General features: G+C 46.7%; 1 protein-coding gene across 1 annotated transcript in view; it reads right to left on the bottom strand.

Annotated features, from left to right (window-relative positions):
• Positions 1-1,443: 1,443 nt before the first annotated feature.
• Positions 1,444-16,467, bottom strand: part of KCNG2 (potassium voltage-gated channel modifier subfamily G member 2) — an 80,041-nt gene continuing 65,017 nt past the window's right edge. The window contains exon 3 of the mRNA XM_054020055.1: positions 1,444-3,794. Within this exon, the coding sequence (XP_053876030.1) occupies positions 2,979-3,794 (816 nt within the window). The 3' untranslated portion in view covers positions 1,444-2,978. The remainder of the gene's footprint in view (positions 3,795-16,467) is intronic.

Raw genomic sequence — 16,467 nt, 5'->3', positions numbered from 1 at the left:
CAGTGTCCTTAAATACCTATCACCCGGCTGCTAGATACTATGGTGATGGATTCATTAGAAACTGCTAAAACCATATCCTAGTTAATACAGGTTTCTAAGTTGTTGATCCATAAGGGGAATTCACTACTGCCTATTTGATAAACCTCCAAGAGTGAAGGTTTGTTTTCATTCTGTCAGGAAAAACATGATGTGCTCTTTTTTTTAGAAAAAATCTAATGCTCCTAGATTCATGGATTTTAACAGACACAGTGATAAGCTTCATCATCTCAAGAGACATCTACAAACCCATTGTAAACTAGCCCTTAAGGTTTGTGTGATCACTGTGTCCAGTGTTTAGACTAGATGTATAAACAGCATATGGTGTTCAGAAAATAAAGTAAATACTATGAAATGATTTAGTCTATTGAGTTCAGCTGGAGAATCTGTGAGCTGCTTTAATTTTAAGTTTTGGGACAAGAATACTTTGACACATTCTTCATTGCCTCCATACTGCATGCATTGCCATACAGTACAGCTTGATTTTACATTTAGCAGGCTAGTATGCTGGGCCTTGAAGACGAGCCTTCATAGACTTAACACATGAAAATCCTGCTCCAGTTTAAAATATCAAATTGTAGCAGTATGTGGCAATTCTCCAGCAGTATGAGGCTTCATTCTAATTCTCCATTGCAAGGCAGTACTCAGACACCTGCGCTCTGGGCAGAAACCATAAGGTTTGTGTGGTGGCTGCTTTACTACTGGCCAATAGTTTTCTTAACTCAAAAAGAGCGATGCTGTGAAGATGCTGGCAGCACTTGGCAGGCCTGGAACTGGCTCATTGAGGGGCAGGTCAATCTTTTTTCTCCTCCTTTTCTTGTAGGAAGAGGCAGTATATAGCTTGCAATCTATTATTATCCTTCACCTCTCCCTAGGACCCCAAAATTGTTTGGAGGGAGGGGAGCTAATCTCGGTGAAGCTAAACGTATAGGGAAAAAAACCCAGCATGGTATTTCTGTAGATCCCACACTGAGGGGATGTTATTTCCACAGCTTGGATGTGAGGTTCAGCAGGGGCAAGGGAAAGTCTCCCCATAAGATGTGACTGTGCTATATGTCCATAAGGCCCCTTTAAACGGGATCACTCCTGGGTGGGGCTGAGAGACCACAATTCTCCTCCGAGTCAATGGGAGTGGTAGATACCACTCCCATCTCAACCTCAGACCTAGAGCTGGCACCTATTTGAGAATGGAAGTGGGTGCACTGGTGTTTGCCAGCTCAGCTTTTTATCTTGTTTTTTAAATTAACCATAAATTAAACAGGTTTTTCAAATTCCTTGACCCGTTGTTCTGATAATGGCCAATGTTTAAAATGGGCCAGGAAGAGCAAATGGCTACTGTCAGCTGTGGGGACATTGGAGCACATGGCACTGCCTCAAAAGGAAAAGAAAAGCCAATGCAACACTACAGAAACAAAACTTCCAGTTTTTATTAAAATAAAACAACCTTTTATGTCTTTCAGTCCATTCCTTTGAGGAATGGCTTACTACAGTCATCTACGAGTGTAGGGTTATTCTCGTCTCCATTGGGGGAAAAAACCCCATCTGTAATATAAGAGTATTTGTTCATTTCCTGACAGCAGGGGTGGAACAGAAAAGGGCAGTGTAATGTTCCTACATTAGTAAAGAATGAGGTGGCCATCAATGTTGTTTTTCTTAAATGATATCCAGATGTACGCTACACGCTGAACTGAACCAGCTACACAGTGAAGGAGGAGCAGCATGGGGCAGAGAGCTCACAGATGCTCATGATATGAAAACTTTGATTCAGTAAACAAAAAATGGTTGAGTTTTTGTGGCACAGACTTTTTGTTTAAATGTAGTGATCTTTTGGAATGAAAACTGGGGGGAAGGGAGGGATGGACAGTTGTAACCTGGGTCTGAAAAGATCATCTCTTCCCAAGATTATTCCCTAACATGTGGGACAGCTGCTGCTTTGGGGCTTGAACCCCAAAGTCCATGGAAAGTCTCCCATTGACTTAATGGGTTTGGATCAAGCCCTTTGTTTAGAGCTGCAGTCTTCAAAGTACCACTGCAGAAAACTACATAGACATGAGTCTCTGCAACTATTCCCACCCCTACTGGGCAGGTGCTTTTAATTTTTGCTTAAACGTTAAACAGTCTTTAAAACACAGGAAGGAGGCGGCTAACAGAGGAACACATTTTTGGGGTTTTTTTTAAGCTATATGCAAATGTGAGCAAAGGAAAACAAGTTGATGTTCAGTATCATTAACAAGGTTGTCCATGTATATTTCTGTCATCAGGGCTAAAGTGCAGAGCCTACTATTGTAGATATGCATGTTTACTAAATAATGCAGAAAGAGCAAGAGCACAAGTCAGACCTGTCAGCAGGCAGCCCAGATTATGGTTCCCAATTTAATAAATAAACAATCACTATTTATTAAAAGACCAGGGAATAGGGATAAATTTGCCCATCTGCTGGCCCAGGCAGGCCTCTCTCCCCCATCTTTCAACTTTACATTTGAAGATGTACACCCCATGGGGGTGTCACATACATTGAATCCATTGTACATAGGGAATAAGGGCTTGGGGACATTCTTAGCACAGAGTAGGGCCACCAGGAAGCTTATGTACAGTAAATGGCACCCTTATATCCCCCAGCAATGGGCCCTTAGGATGAATTCTCTCTCAAAGTTTATTTTTTCTCGTTAGTGGACACAGTGGAAACCTGGCTTAAGCAACTGCTCCTTGGGGGCTGCCCAAAATCAGTTGCTTAACGAAAGCGGCCTTCTACGACAGAGGGAGCAGAACAGTACTCCACGTTGTTTTTAGAGACACTAAAAGTTACTCAAGAAGGACAGTCTCTTGTACAGATCTCACTGTATACCCTGATTTATGTTCGTTCCATAGGATTTTGTTTCAGATATGGAACTCTCTCATTTGCTAGTTCAGTGCTGCTGGCTAAATCTTTTAGTTGTTTGCGGTCAACACCTCCTCTTGTCTTCCTGGTTCACTGCTGGCTGACGCCACGCCCCAGCTGCGTCTAGTGGGGAGGAGGTAACCAATCCCTGAGAACTGTCACCATTTGGGGATCTGGTGGTTTCCTCTAGCTGGTGCAACTGTCTGCTTGCATCTCGCTGCTGCTGTTCCTTTAGCTCTGTGTAAGAGCGGGAAAAAGTGTGAAAGATGGAAGTGACCGGAAAAGCCATCAGCAAAATACCACTCAAGATACTGCTCAGGGCTACTACCTGTCCCGGGATGCTCCGAGGTACCATGTCTCCATAGCCTACAGTTGTCATGGAGATTACAGCCCACCAATAGCTGGTGGGAACGCTAGTGAATTCTTGCTTGGCTCCCAGTTCGCTCTCTGCCAAATAAACCAGTGGAGAAAAGAGTGCCATGGCAACACAAAGGAAGAGGAGGAGGAGTCCAAATTCCCTGGTGCAGCGGCGCACAGTGAGTCCGAGTGTCTGCAGTCCCAGTGAATGGCGTGCCAGCCTCATGACATACAGGATGCGGAGAGCCCGCAAGAAGCGTAGAACCAGGCCCACTCGCTCCAAGTACTTGTTTCCTGCTCCACTGCCAGGTTTCCTGTTGCTGTTTTTGGCGGAGACCATATCCACTATCAGAGAGATGTAGAAAGGCAAGATGGCTAAGATGTCGATGATGTTGAGGGGGGTCTTCAGGAAGGCGCACTTGCTTTCTGCCTGAATGGAGCGCAGGAGGAACTCAAAGGAAAACCAAGCAACGCAAACGGTCTCCAACACAAAGATGTCGTAGCACTTCTGAGAACATTCACCCTAACAGGAGGGGGAGAAAACAGAAAAGAGTAAAAGACAAGGGATTTAGGCAAAGGACCAACGAATAAAAGTTTAGTAGTGATTCTTAAAGACATCCTCCAGTGTAGTTTAAAACTTATCCAAATCACTGGTAAGAGAGAAAATAAATCACAGAAAACATTTAGAATGGGTAATTGAAAACCAGAATAACTGACGTTAAGACAGAACACTGATGGTTGACAGGCTGCCAATGAAGACTGAGGGCAGGTCTACATTAGAAACTTGCACTGGTGCACCGCTGTCGCCCTTCTGGTGAAGGCACTCCAAGCCAGTGGGAGACATCGCTCCCGTTGTCTTAATAACTCCACCGCCGTGAGAGGCGGTACTTATGTCGGTGGGAGAAGCTGTCCCACTGATGTAGTGCTGTCTACACCAGCGCTTAGGTTGGTATAACTACGTTGCTCGGGTGTGTGGATTATTTACATGCCTGAGCGATTTAGTTATACGAAGTAATTCTGTAGTGGAGATCAAAGCTGAGACTAATGTCCTGATCCTGCAGAGAGCTCTGTGTGATTGCATGGTACTACACCCAGAATATGAAGATGTTGAAAGAATGATGGGTCACAGTTTGTATTAAAGTTTCATTTATAAATAGTTCTTATAGCATTAGATTTTTTAATAAATAATTGACTTCCACTAATCAACATGCTGTTTATAACTTTGGCTTATGACAATCTATAATGCTTTTAAATGACGTGCTTAGAATAGTCTATAACATTATTCACAGGTGTAACATGCTTAACAATCTTAATAATTTATTAACCTTCTATAAAAACTACTTGGAACAGTGAGTATTTCTAAAACAAAAAATAAAAATCCCCCTCCCCCAACTCTGGTTTTTTTTTGGGGGGGGGGGGGGGGGGAAATGTTTTTAGCTATTTACTTACTTATAACTAATCATACCAATTTCCCCTCACGCCGTTGGAGGCAGAGAATTATTTGAATACATTCCTTCCACTGCAGACTGGTTTAATGGAAAATGAGCTTTTTATTCACAAAAGCTACAAACAAACTAACCTCTGAGCACTTGAGCAGCAATGAATAATAATAATGATGATTGTCCTTTGATTGCTAATCTCACCTTGCAACTACACTGCCAATTCACAGCTATATTGCTGCTATTAACTTTCATCCCAGTGGTAATCACCTTGAGCAAATAAACAGATACTGATTTACTTAGGATCACAGAAGTGTTCTCATATTTAAATATTCATGTTGAAATGTTGCGGTTTTACAGCAGCTTTTGGAGGAGTGGAGGGGGCATTTGTTTGGCACCAGTGTAAGACATCTTATTTGTTTGACTTCATGAACTTTTATGTATTAATATAACCACTCCTGTAGTGACAGATGGTATACAATTATCCTCTTCTCTCATTCTATTTTAAATGATATTTTACCTATATTTATCACCTGTTTAAATGCGTCTTTTTGTCCTGAGCGGCGGGGGAACCTCCACTGTGGGGAGGCTAGCCTGCCGGCCCTGCCCCTTCTGCCCAAGACCCCGCCCCCCACAGCCCCAAAACCTGCCCCCCCATAACTGGAGGAGCCCTGAGCACTCCTCTCCCCTCCTGAGCAGAGGAGCCCTCTCAGGGCCAGCCCTCCCAGCCCCATGCTGGGCTGCTCCAGGGCACCCCCCGTAGCTGAAGCCAGAAGCCCCGAGCCCCACCACTGGGCCCTGGAGTTCTTATAGTATGTTGGTGGTTGGGAACCTCAAAGAAAAAGGTTGAGAACCCCTGCCCTAGGCCTCTCTGGAGCACAAACCCTGACATTTTATATGATTTTTTACTGCTGCTGGTAGTTGAACATTTTTTTTTTAAATGCGGGCAGAGGAAGAAGCATCAGCTGTGCAAGCTGGTCCTGACCTTGTTTATGAACATGCTAGCATATTTGTGCATCTAAACAGCTGTGTCCTCACATACACCATATCCCTGTTTAACTGCACAGCTGGCAACTTACAGACATCTTTTACTGTATAGGGCCATGGTCATAACTTTATATCTATGGAGGCCTTTATAATGTCGTCTTCAATTTGATTTTTGTTACCCTTTCTTTTCTCCACACCCCAGTGCAGCAAAGCACATACTCCTCATGGAAGACTAGTTCCAGATTCGAAGACTCAACCATCATTAAGAATTACCTATCTTAGGAGAAAATAATTAAGTGGGAATTTTCCCCATTGGTAAGCCTGGGATTTCTTTGTTGTTTTGTCTATTTAGTTTGTAAGTTTTGTAACCCCCATTTCCTTCCCAGGTTACTCAGAAGACAGCACCTCTCACATGCTGCTTGGAAGCCTTATGTCATTAAGGGTAAAGGAGAACCTTGGGACCACAGCTGCAAGGGGGAATTAGATGGGTACCTCTAGTCACCCCTCTGCAGTATTCCTCTTACTCCTATATTTATAGTTGGTGGTGCTGCACAGGGTGTACATTGGTGGGTGTACCTCATAGAATCATAGAATATCAGGGTTGGAAAGGGACCTCAGGAGGTCATCTAGTCCAACCCCCTGCTCAAAGCAGGACCAATCCCCAACTAAATCATCCCAGCCAGGGCTTTATCAAGCCTGATCTTAAAAACCTCTAAGGAAGGAGATTTCACCACCTCCCTAGGTAACCCATCCCAGTGCTTCACCACCCTCTTAGTGAAAAAGTTTTTCCTAATATCCAACCTAAACCTCCCCCACTGCAACTTGAGACCATTACTCCTTGTTCTGTCATCTGGTACCACTGAGAACAGTCTAGATCCATCCTCTTTGGAACCCCCCTTTGAGGTAGTTGAAAGCAGCTATCAAATCCCCACTCATTCTTCTCTTCTGCAGACTAAACAATCCCAGTTCCTTCAGCCTCTCCTCATAAAGCATGTGCTCCAGCCCCCTAATCATTTTTGTTGCCCTCCGCTGGACTCTTTCCAATTTATCTACATCCTTCTTGCAGTGTGGGGCCTAAAACTGGACACAGTACTCCAGATGAGGCCTCACCAATGTCGAATAGAGGGGAATGATCACGTCCCTTGATCTGCTGGCAATGCCCCTACTTATACAGCCCAAAATGCCATTAGCCTTTTTGGCAATAAGGACACACTGTCGACTCATAACCCCTAGGTCCTTTTCTGCAGAACTGCTGCCTAGCCATTCGGTAGCGATGCATGGGATTCTTCCATCCTAAGTGGAGGACTCTGCACTTGTCCTTGGTGACCCTCATCAAATTTCTTTTGGCCCAATCCTCTAATTTGTCTAGGTCCCTCTGTATGCTATCCCTACCCTCCAGCGTATCTAGCACTCCTCCCAGTTTAGTGTCATCTGCAAACTTGCTGAGGGTGCAATCCACGCCATCCTCCAGATCATTAATGAAGATATTGAACAATACCTCGGTTGCCTCCAGGAACAAAAATATTAATAATGGCTCTCATGCAGACAATAAACACACAAAATTAGGGTTACCATATCTCATAAAAAAAAAAAGAGGACCCTCCACGGGCCCTGGCCCCGCCCATTTCCCCACCCCTAGCCCCGCCCAACTCCGCCCCTTCCCCACCCTAACTCCGCCCCCTCCTCCCTCCCACTCCCAGCCAGGGGGAAAGGGCTGCCCCAGTGCTACCGGCTTCAGGGTTTGCCGGGCAGCCCCCAGACCCTGTGCCCCCAGCCGGCGCTTCCCCAGCGCAGCTGGAGCCTGGGAGGGGAAGCGTCCAGCCGGGGGTGCAGGGTCCGGAGGCACGGGGGCTGCCCAAAGCCGGTAGCGCTCGGGCAGCCTGGCTCTTAAACAGAGCCGAAGAGGAGCAGAGCCTCCAGCCGCGGCGGCTCTGCTCCTCCCCGACTCTTCGGCTCTGTTTAAGAGCCGGGCTGCCCGAGCACTACCGGCTTTGGGCAGCCCCCGTGCCTCCAGACCCTGCGCCCCTAGCCGGGCACTTCCCCTCCCGAGCTCCGGCGGCGCAGGGTCCGGAGGCATGGGGGCTGCCTGAAGCCGGTAGCGCTCGGGCAGCCCGGCTCTTAAACAGAGCAGAAGAGTCGGGAAGGAGCAGAGCCGCCATTTTCCCGGACATGTTCGGCTTTTTGGCAATTTCCCCCAGACGGGGGTTTGACTGCCAAAAAGCCGGACATGTCTGGGAAAAAGAGGACGTATGGTAACCCTACACAAAATAAAACCAATGCAATTTTACTTAAAAGTTATCCTAACAACATACAATAGGAAGTGCAATGGGTTAATGTAGCTTAAGCTCTTGGTGCTGCAAGGGAAAAGCTAATGGCTGCACCTTTTAATAGCAAGCTGTAACATAACCCTAACCAACACTCATGGGCAGCGGGTAGAGCCCCCCTTCAAGGAGGCTAGCCCCAGCTCCCCCCCCTTCTACTCCCCCCCCGTGGCCGGAGGAGCTCCCAGCCAGCCGAAGTCCCAAGACCCCCTGCCCAGAGTCCCAGGCCAACTGCAGCTGCGCCGCGTCTCCCCTCTCCAGACCCCAGGCCACCCGGACAAAAGCGTGCGTCTCTCAGATGCTCCTCCGGAAGAAGCTTTGCTCTTCCCCACGCAGGCCCCGGGGCGGCTGAAGAGGCAGTATATGCTACTCAGCTTCCTGGGTTCATCAGTAATCTCCCTGGAGTCCAGGGGCTGAAGCTGACTAGCACATACTGCCTCCTCAGCCACCCTGGAACCTGCATGGGGCATAATAAATCAAAAACTTCCCCCCAAAACCCTGCAACCAGGGGTCCAGTGGCCGCGGCAGTGCCAGGGGAGGCTGAGCCTCCTATGAGCTATTATACCCACCGCCCATGCCAACACTTTTATAGATAGATCTACCCTGTCCCTAAGTGAGCACTCTCCCTTACACTTCTAGTCCGTGGCCCTCTCTTGCAGCGGTGTGTTGGGTGAGCAGGACTTCAGGTAGTGGCAGATTAGCCACTGGCCTGTTGGGGCCCGTGCGCAGGGGCCCCGGCCAATTGGGGAACCCTGGAAAAAAATCCACCACCAGGTAGCAGAAATCCAGAGGTCTAAAGAAGCGCTGGGCAGGCAGGGCAAGCCCCAGCGCCCTGACCCCTCCCCAGCAGAAGTGCCAGGTGGGTTGAGCAGGGGAAGCCCCTGCGCCCGACCCAAGCTGTGACCCCAGGACTGGAGGAGATCTTGCTCCATGCATGGCCTCAGGGCTGGGGGAGCTCTCACTCCTTGCTGCGGTTCTGGGGCCGTGGCGGGGGGGGGACAGAGCTTCTCTAGTCTTGTGGGGAGCACTGGATGTAGATTCAGGAGATGAGAGTTCAATGCCTGGCACTGAGTTCCTGTGTAGCCCTGTGCAAGTCACTTGGAGCTAGATCCTCACAGCTATTTAGGCACCTAACGCCTCTTGATTTGGGCCTAAGTCCCCCCCCCCGTAAAATCAAGGTAATAATATCTCACAGCTTTTGTCTATTTAGTTTGTAAATTCGAGGTGGCAGGGCCCAGCTCTTACTACTGACCAAAAGAGCTCAGCACACTGGGTATTCCACGCTTTTGACAATCTGACTGCACACTGTACAGCATCTAGAACAACCAGGTGTTGCCATAATACAAATAAGTAGTAATGACAAATGGATGTGTCAAATATCATTAAGTCTGACGAAGATTAAAAACAATGCAACAAATGTTCCATTGGTCTGTTCCTGATCAGTCGGGGGTGTGTGTGTGTGTGTGTACGTGCGCACACATAACTCTCCTTACTTGATAAGATTTGGCTGTCATTTGTTTTTAAGTAAGAGTCCAGTTCAATTGCATTTGGGTTCCAGTTCCAAATACGGCTTTAATCCTATTCAGTGAGTTTAGGCCACCTTATTTTCTACATCTGAGCAGCAGCACAAGAGCCAGTAACACAAAGGTTGGAAGCAACAATGAAGAATCTTTTTAAGCCATCCTTCTGTATGCCTCAGTAAATGCTGGGTCTTGAGCAGCAGTGAAGAGAACTGAGCTCTGTTTCACTGCAGTACGCCCTGAAGTATGAGGATTGATAGCCCTTGTAATTGTCATCCTCACAAGTGTCAGTGCAGATGCTATAGAAACGAGCCAGATTCTGCTTTGCAGTCTTGCCACAAAAAAACCTAACTGTAGCACTTGGAATTTACCAAACACCTGCTTCATATAAACATGGCAGGGACTGAGACAATACAGACAGGACTTGTTTCCCATAAGTAGCAGCTGTGCAGCACTATAGCATGTAAATCACCAACAAAACAGAACTCAGCTGGGGCCAAAGACATTTGTGTACAGCTTGTTCAGCTTCCATGGGGAATGCCAGCACACACAATTTGCGCTTTTAGCTGAAAGGAGCTGCACAAGAGCCATAGGGTGGTCTCACAAAGCAGTGGAATTCTGAAATGTTCAGGGAGAGGGCCCCCTTTTAGGCTGTGCTCCTATAATCATACCTCTCCTGGAACTAGTGGACAATTAAAACATGAAGCACTTAACAGCTGGGAGCAGGATTGTAACCCAGGATTTACAGCATCTGGGACAAGATGTGTTCCTGCCACACCTATCCCTTCCTGTCTTTTTTTTTTTAAGCTTGTCCCAAGGCCCTTTTCTAATACTTGCCATTATCACACTCTCTCAAACTCCTTGTTAGCCTCATTTTTAAAATCTGATCCCTTGCAACATTTTTATGCTTGTTTGCCTCCCTCTATTTTATCTCTTCCATTCCCCATCTTTGTAGCTCTGTTTTCTCCCCCATCTTTCCACTTTTTGTTGCTTCTCCTTCATTGCCCCATATTTTTTTCTTTAGCTGGTTTCCCCTGCCATGATCTCCAGCCCTATTTTTTTTTTTTTTTTTTTTTTGTAAAGCTGGTTTCTGTCTTCCCACTTTTTTTCTGAAGCTGATCTTTCTGATTTTCCTTCTTACCCCCTTTATCATGTGGTGTAAAGGGTCTTCTGGCTTGCCTCTGGCTGAATTTGCCATCCTGCTGGTTTCCTGCTGCTGCCACTACCTCTGCACCAAAATACTGAAATGCTGTCTCTTTCTGCCTTTGCACAGCACAGAGAGAGCATCTCAGGGTGGCATTGGCAATTCTGTGCCCCTCCCCCACTAAACAAAGGCCCAAGGACAATGATAACATGTCCTCTCCTGGCAGAATTCCTGGCTGATTCAGAACAGGATATGAAAAGTCATCATATATGGGTTAGTTTTAGATGTCTGACACTATTCTGTTGGTGTCCAGAGCCTGGTGCCGGAATGGGAGAAGCTGTTGTGTTCACCAGAATGAACGGACCTTTCACTAGCATGACAAAATTTGCCCCCTGTAGTGTCTATTCAGAGCACCACCAGCTAAGTTTCAAATAAATCTCAGGGGGATCAAAAGTACTGGGAAGTCCCCCGCCTTCATATTGGCATCTTTATTTTCCATTTGCATCCAGGAGCAAAGTGCTGGAGAGTGAGCGAGAGCGAGCAGTGGTTACTGCCAGTGAATTAGAAGTTTGACATTTATTGTAATCTGTTTCAGTGGAGTCATCCTGCTCACAAATGACCTACAGGCTGAGTCTGAACAGCAACCAAACATTTTGATTGAAAATATTAAATTAGAGCTAGCTATTGGCCTAAATTTGCTTTTTTATGCCAAAGAATATAGCCAGTATTGACAAAGATTCTTCAGGCAGAGAACTGCATTAAAAGGGGTCAAACTCACAAAGGTTCCCTCAGCCAATGCAGGAAACATTCACGTTCTGCATTTTTATGGCTATCCCTTTTCTTTATCACAATAACTTGTCACTGCTCCTTTCATATTGTTGATAGCACTGGGCCTGGGCCTGAAAGATGCTGCGCACCTCCCAAAAGATGCTGAGTGCACTCAACTCCTACTGGAAACTGCAGTGCAAGGTGAGAGCATGGCATCTTTTGGGATTAGATCATACATAGATTCATAGATTTTAAGGGACCCATATGGTCATCAGTTTGAGGTCCTGCAAAACACAAGCCAGAGAATTTCACCAAGTGAGTCCTGCATCAATCTCATAACTTCTGGCTGAGCTAAAGCATCTCTGTTGGAAAGGCAGCCAGTCTCAATTTGAAGACCCCAAGAAACAAAGAATCCACTATCTCCTTAGGTAAATTGTTCCAGTGATAAATTGTAGAAAAATCGGCGCTTTATTTCTAGGCTGAATTTATCTAGATTCAGCTTCCAGTCACTGGATCTCCACTGTCTGCAGTTATGATCCTTTTGTCTGCCAGACTAAAGAGTTCTTCCGTCTCTCACTGTAAGGCAGGTTTTCAAACCGTCCTTGAATCATTCTTGTAGCTCTTTTCTGACCTCTTTCCAACTTGCTAACATTCATAGGCAGCGGGTATAATAGGCTAAGCCTCCCCTGCAGTGCAGCCACTGACCTGCCACCTTTGAGAGCACGAACACTTGGACTGTGGTGGCCTCACCTGTGGTCCGTCCCTGAGGTCCCTTCCCGCTTTTCCCCCATAGTTCCATCCATGCTCCATCTCTTCCCTCCCCTGCTCCGCCCCTCTGCCAAGGCCCCCGCTGCTCCTTGCTGAGTCCCTCCCTGTCTCCACTTCCCCTGTGGCCCCTCACTCACTGCTCGCTGAGTCTTGACTACCTCCTCACCTTCACCTCCCCTGAGGTCCCCACTGCCCACTGCTTGCTGACTTCCTCCACCCCCCCTCTCTCGTGACCCACACACCGCTCAGGGGAGGGGGGGATGGAGGGACTCAGTGGGGGTCATGGAGGAGGGGGTGGAGGAGAGGAGGGACTAAGTGAGTGGCAGAGGTCTCAGGGGAGGGGGTGGAGGGACTCAGGGAGCAGCAGGCAGTTGGGCCTCAGGGGAGGGGGCAGAGGGACTCAGCGAGCGGTGGGCAGGGGGGAGGAGGAGAGGAAGGACTTGGTGAGCAGCAGGTGGGGGGCTTTAGGGGAGGAGGGTGGAGGAGAAGAGGGACTCGGCAGGTGGGGGGGCTAGTGTGAGCAGGGCCTGGGGCGGAGCAGGGTGGAGTGTGGGCGGGGCCTCAGGGGAGGAGGCTGAGAGGGGGTGGGGCTATGGTCCAGGTGCCCTCATTACCAGATCATTCTTTAGAAATGACCAGTCCCCCTCATTTACTACTTTGTCAGTTTTTGTGTCATCTGCAAACTTTACCAGCAATGAGTTTACACTTTATTCCAGATCATTGATAAAGATATTGAATAGCACTGGGCCAAGAACTGATCCCTAAAAGACCCCACTACAAATACCCCTGCGGGATCATAATTCCTCCTTTACAATTACTTTTTGAGACCTATCAGTCAGCCAGCTTTTAAATTAATTGAATATGAGCCGCATTTATTTTTAATCAGAGTGTCACATGATACTAAGTCAAATACCTTACACAAATCACAGGGTATGGGTATTACACTTGAGCTGAAAGGTATAAATTCTAGCTCAAGGAGACATACATATTGAGTACATACATAGAGTCCCAGATGGGACTGGACTCAGGGAGGCCAGCCTGTCCTGCTGCTCGCACCGCTTGGGCTATGGTTCCATTTTTAGTACACCAGCTCAATCAGAGCTAGCGTGGGTATGTTTGGTTCAGCTGGAACTTATACCTCCAGCTTCACTGTAGACATACACCCAAACCATTATTTCATCACAGTTAACTTTGTCAGCCAAACTTGTATCTCATCAAAAAGCAGTATCAACTTTGTTTGACATCATCTCTTTTCCATAAAACCATGTTGTCTGGCACTAATTATTCTGTCATACTTTACTGACTGTATCCTGCATCAGTTTTTTCATGATTGTTGCCTGGGATCAGTATCAAGCTAACTAGCTTATAATTACCTAGATCATCTAATGTGCCATTTTAAAATAATGGCTCATTAGCTTGCTTCCAGTTCTCTGTTCTGTTGTTAGGCCTTCGATAAATAATAATGGCAATGGCTAAGCTTCTCCTTTAGGTGTTTTTAAAAAATATATTTATTCATTTTTATATTATGCCATTCCCTCTGTCTTGAATTTAAAGGTTTCCAGGGCAGTTTCACACAATTCCATTTCCTTGACCCCACTTATAGCATCCAGAGCAGTTGAAATATAAGTATTTGTAACGTTAAGTGATCTGATGTAATTTGTTTAAGTCTTGCATAAGTATTAATCACTTCATTACTGAAGTCCAGTTACATAGGGACTAGCCAAACACAATCAGCTTCTCTATTCCAGTCCAATCCTCACATTTTCAGATAGTAACATCTCCTGCAGCTCTGAGATGAACATGCCCATGTGTTTTTTATTTCTTCTTCAAGTAAAGGACAGATTTTACCCTTCAAAGCAAGCCAAAGTCTGAGTGCGAAAATGCCTAATATTTCCTGTGACCTAAATAACGGCACCTAGGGATAGATAGATTATGATACTCTTATTAGCACTGAATAGCACCTGACAGCACTAGCAGTCCCACTGAAGGCAATGCAAACATTTGTGGAGTATGGACAGAGGTGAAAGTAAGCCAGTACGGGCCAGTATGGTGTACCGGCAAGAGCTGGTACACCGTGCTGGACCCGACCGGCTTCCCCAGGCTGCCGATTTAAAGGGTCCGGGGCTCCCTGCAGCAGCTGGAGCCCAGGGCCCTTTAAATCACCTCCCGATCCCCGCTGCCCGAGCCCCGGGGTAGCAGCAGTAGGGCTCCGTCAGAGATTTAAAGGGCCCGGAGCTACGCTGCAGTAGCGGCGGCTAGAGCCCCGGGTCCTTTAAATATCCCCTGAGCCCCGGGGCTCCCAGCCACCTCTGCAGCTGGTAGCTCTGGGGGTAATTTAAAGGCCACAGCTGGAGCCCCGGGCTTTAAATTTTGATTTATAGGCCCTGCCTCTTCTAGTTGAGGCCCCACCTCTTCCGGTTGAGGCCCCGCCCCTGCCCAGGACTCCAGCATACTGGTAAGTCCTTTAACTTACTTTCACCCCTGAGTATGGATCCTACTCAGGTTGAATAAGGGTATTGCAAATTGGCCTTTTGTACTTTTTAAACTGTGGATGCAGATGAAGGAGACATTGGCATTGGATTTCTTCAAAGACTCCTTGTGGGACCTTGGGTAAGTCACCTGCCTTTGTGCTTCAGTTTCCCATCTCCCCAGTGAGAATAAGCCCTCCCCCTCCCCCCCCCCCCCCCCCGAAGCACTACTTTACCATGTTATATCCGAATTCGTGTTATATCAGGTCGCGTTATATCGGGGTAGAGGTATATGATGGATGATTATTACAGAGCACTTTATCTACAAAGAGCTTTACCAACATTAGCTATTTACTCCTCACATCATTTTCTATCCATAAGCAGCCTGCTCCAAAACTGCAGAAGTGACTCTCTCTGAAAATGGCTCACCAGGGAGATCCATGAGTGCAGTGCTATTTGGATAAGTTGGTGTCTTCCAGCCATCTTGAGTCCCTGGCAGTGGAGTGTAGAACAGTGGCGAGACAGGCCACTTCTGCTGTACCAGTGCTTTGTGGGACAGAAGTGAAAGGACTCTTAGCACCAACTCTGTTTCCCTAGGGATCAGATGCATCCACACTGGTGATCAGTGGAGTTAATGGTGATAGACACTGTAACATTGACAGCTGGAGGTGGAAGCCCACTACAGAATGGGATGACCAGGAAACCAAAAGACAGACATGAAAGAAAGCGTAATACAGGTATTTCTTACATGTGAAGGGCTGAATCATTGTGATGATTCACAGAAAAACACAACTCCCACTACTGTTTTCAAAAGACATAATCACAACTCCCTGCACCTTGCCATGAAAAATCTGGCCATTGGTATTGTAATACGTGCAGATTCTGTGGGGTTCAAACAAAAGAACCTCACCACAGAGTTTGGAAACAATGTTAAGGTTTTGGATGTACAGCCTAGAGATTGCCTGGGTTGTAGAATGTTGTTTGTGACCCGTAGAATACAGCGCTCACTTCCATGACTGCTTTTAAACATGATTGAGTAATTCAGACTGGAACTTTCACAGCGAACTTCTCTGATTGTCAGGTGTGGAGAAGGGAGACCACATCAAGATGATACAAGCATAAAATTCTTTGATTAGAATTTGTAAAGATTTTATATGATGCTGTGACGGGTTAGATCACAGAAACCCCCTTGGGAGCTGCCACCCAATGTGCAAAGACTACCCCTGCTTCTGTTTTCCCTGCCAGCTCAGGACTCCAGCTCCCTGTCTTGCTGAGCCAGACACTCCTGTTTGGCTCCAGACACAGATCCAGGGTCTGAATCACTTGTTCCAAAGCTGCAAGTTTACCTGAAAACAGCTCACAGTAGCGTGCTTGTCTTTAGCACTCAGATGCCCAACTCCCAATGGGGTCTAAACCCAGATAAATCCGTTTTACCCTGCATAAAGCAGGGCAAACTCATAAATTGTTCGCCCTCTATAACACTGATAGAGAGATATGCACAGTTGTTTGCTCCCCCAGGTATTAATACATACTCTGAGTAAATTACTAAATAAAAAGTGATTTTATTAAATACAGACGGTAGGATTTAAGTGGTTCAAAGTAGTAACAGACAGAACAAAGTAAGTCACCAAGCAAAATAAAATAAAATGCGCGAATCTATGCCTAATCAAACTGAATACAGATAATTTCCTCACCAGTTCCAGAGTGCTCCCTTTTACAGGCTAATCTCCTTTTAGCCTGGGTCCAGCAATCACTCCCACCCCCTGCAGTTACTGTCCTTT

Source organism: Malaclemys terrapin, chromosome 2, assembly GCF_027887155.1.
Source record: "Malaclemys terrapin pileata isolate rMalTer1 chromosome 2, rMalTer1.hap1, whole genome shotgun sequence".
Lineage (NCBI taxonomy): Eukaryota > Metazoa > Chordata > Testudines > Emydidae > Malaclemys > Malaclemys terrapin.
This window is presented reverse-complemented; position numbering and strand designations above follow the sequence as displayed.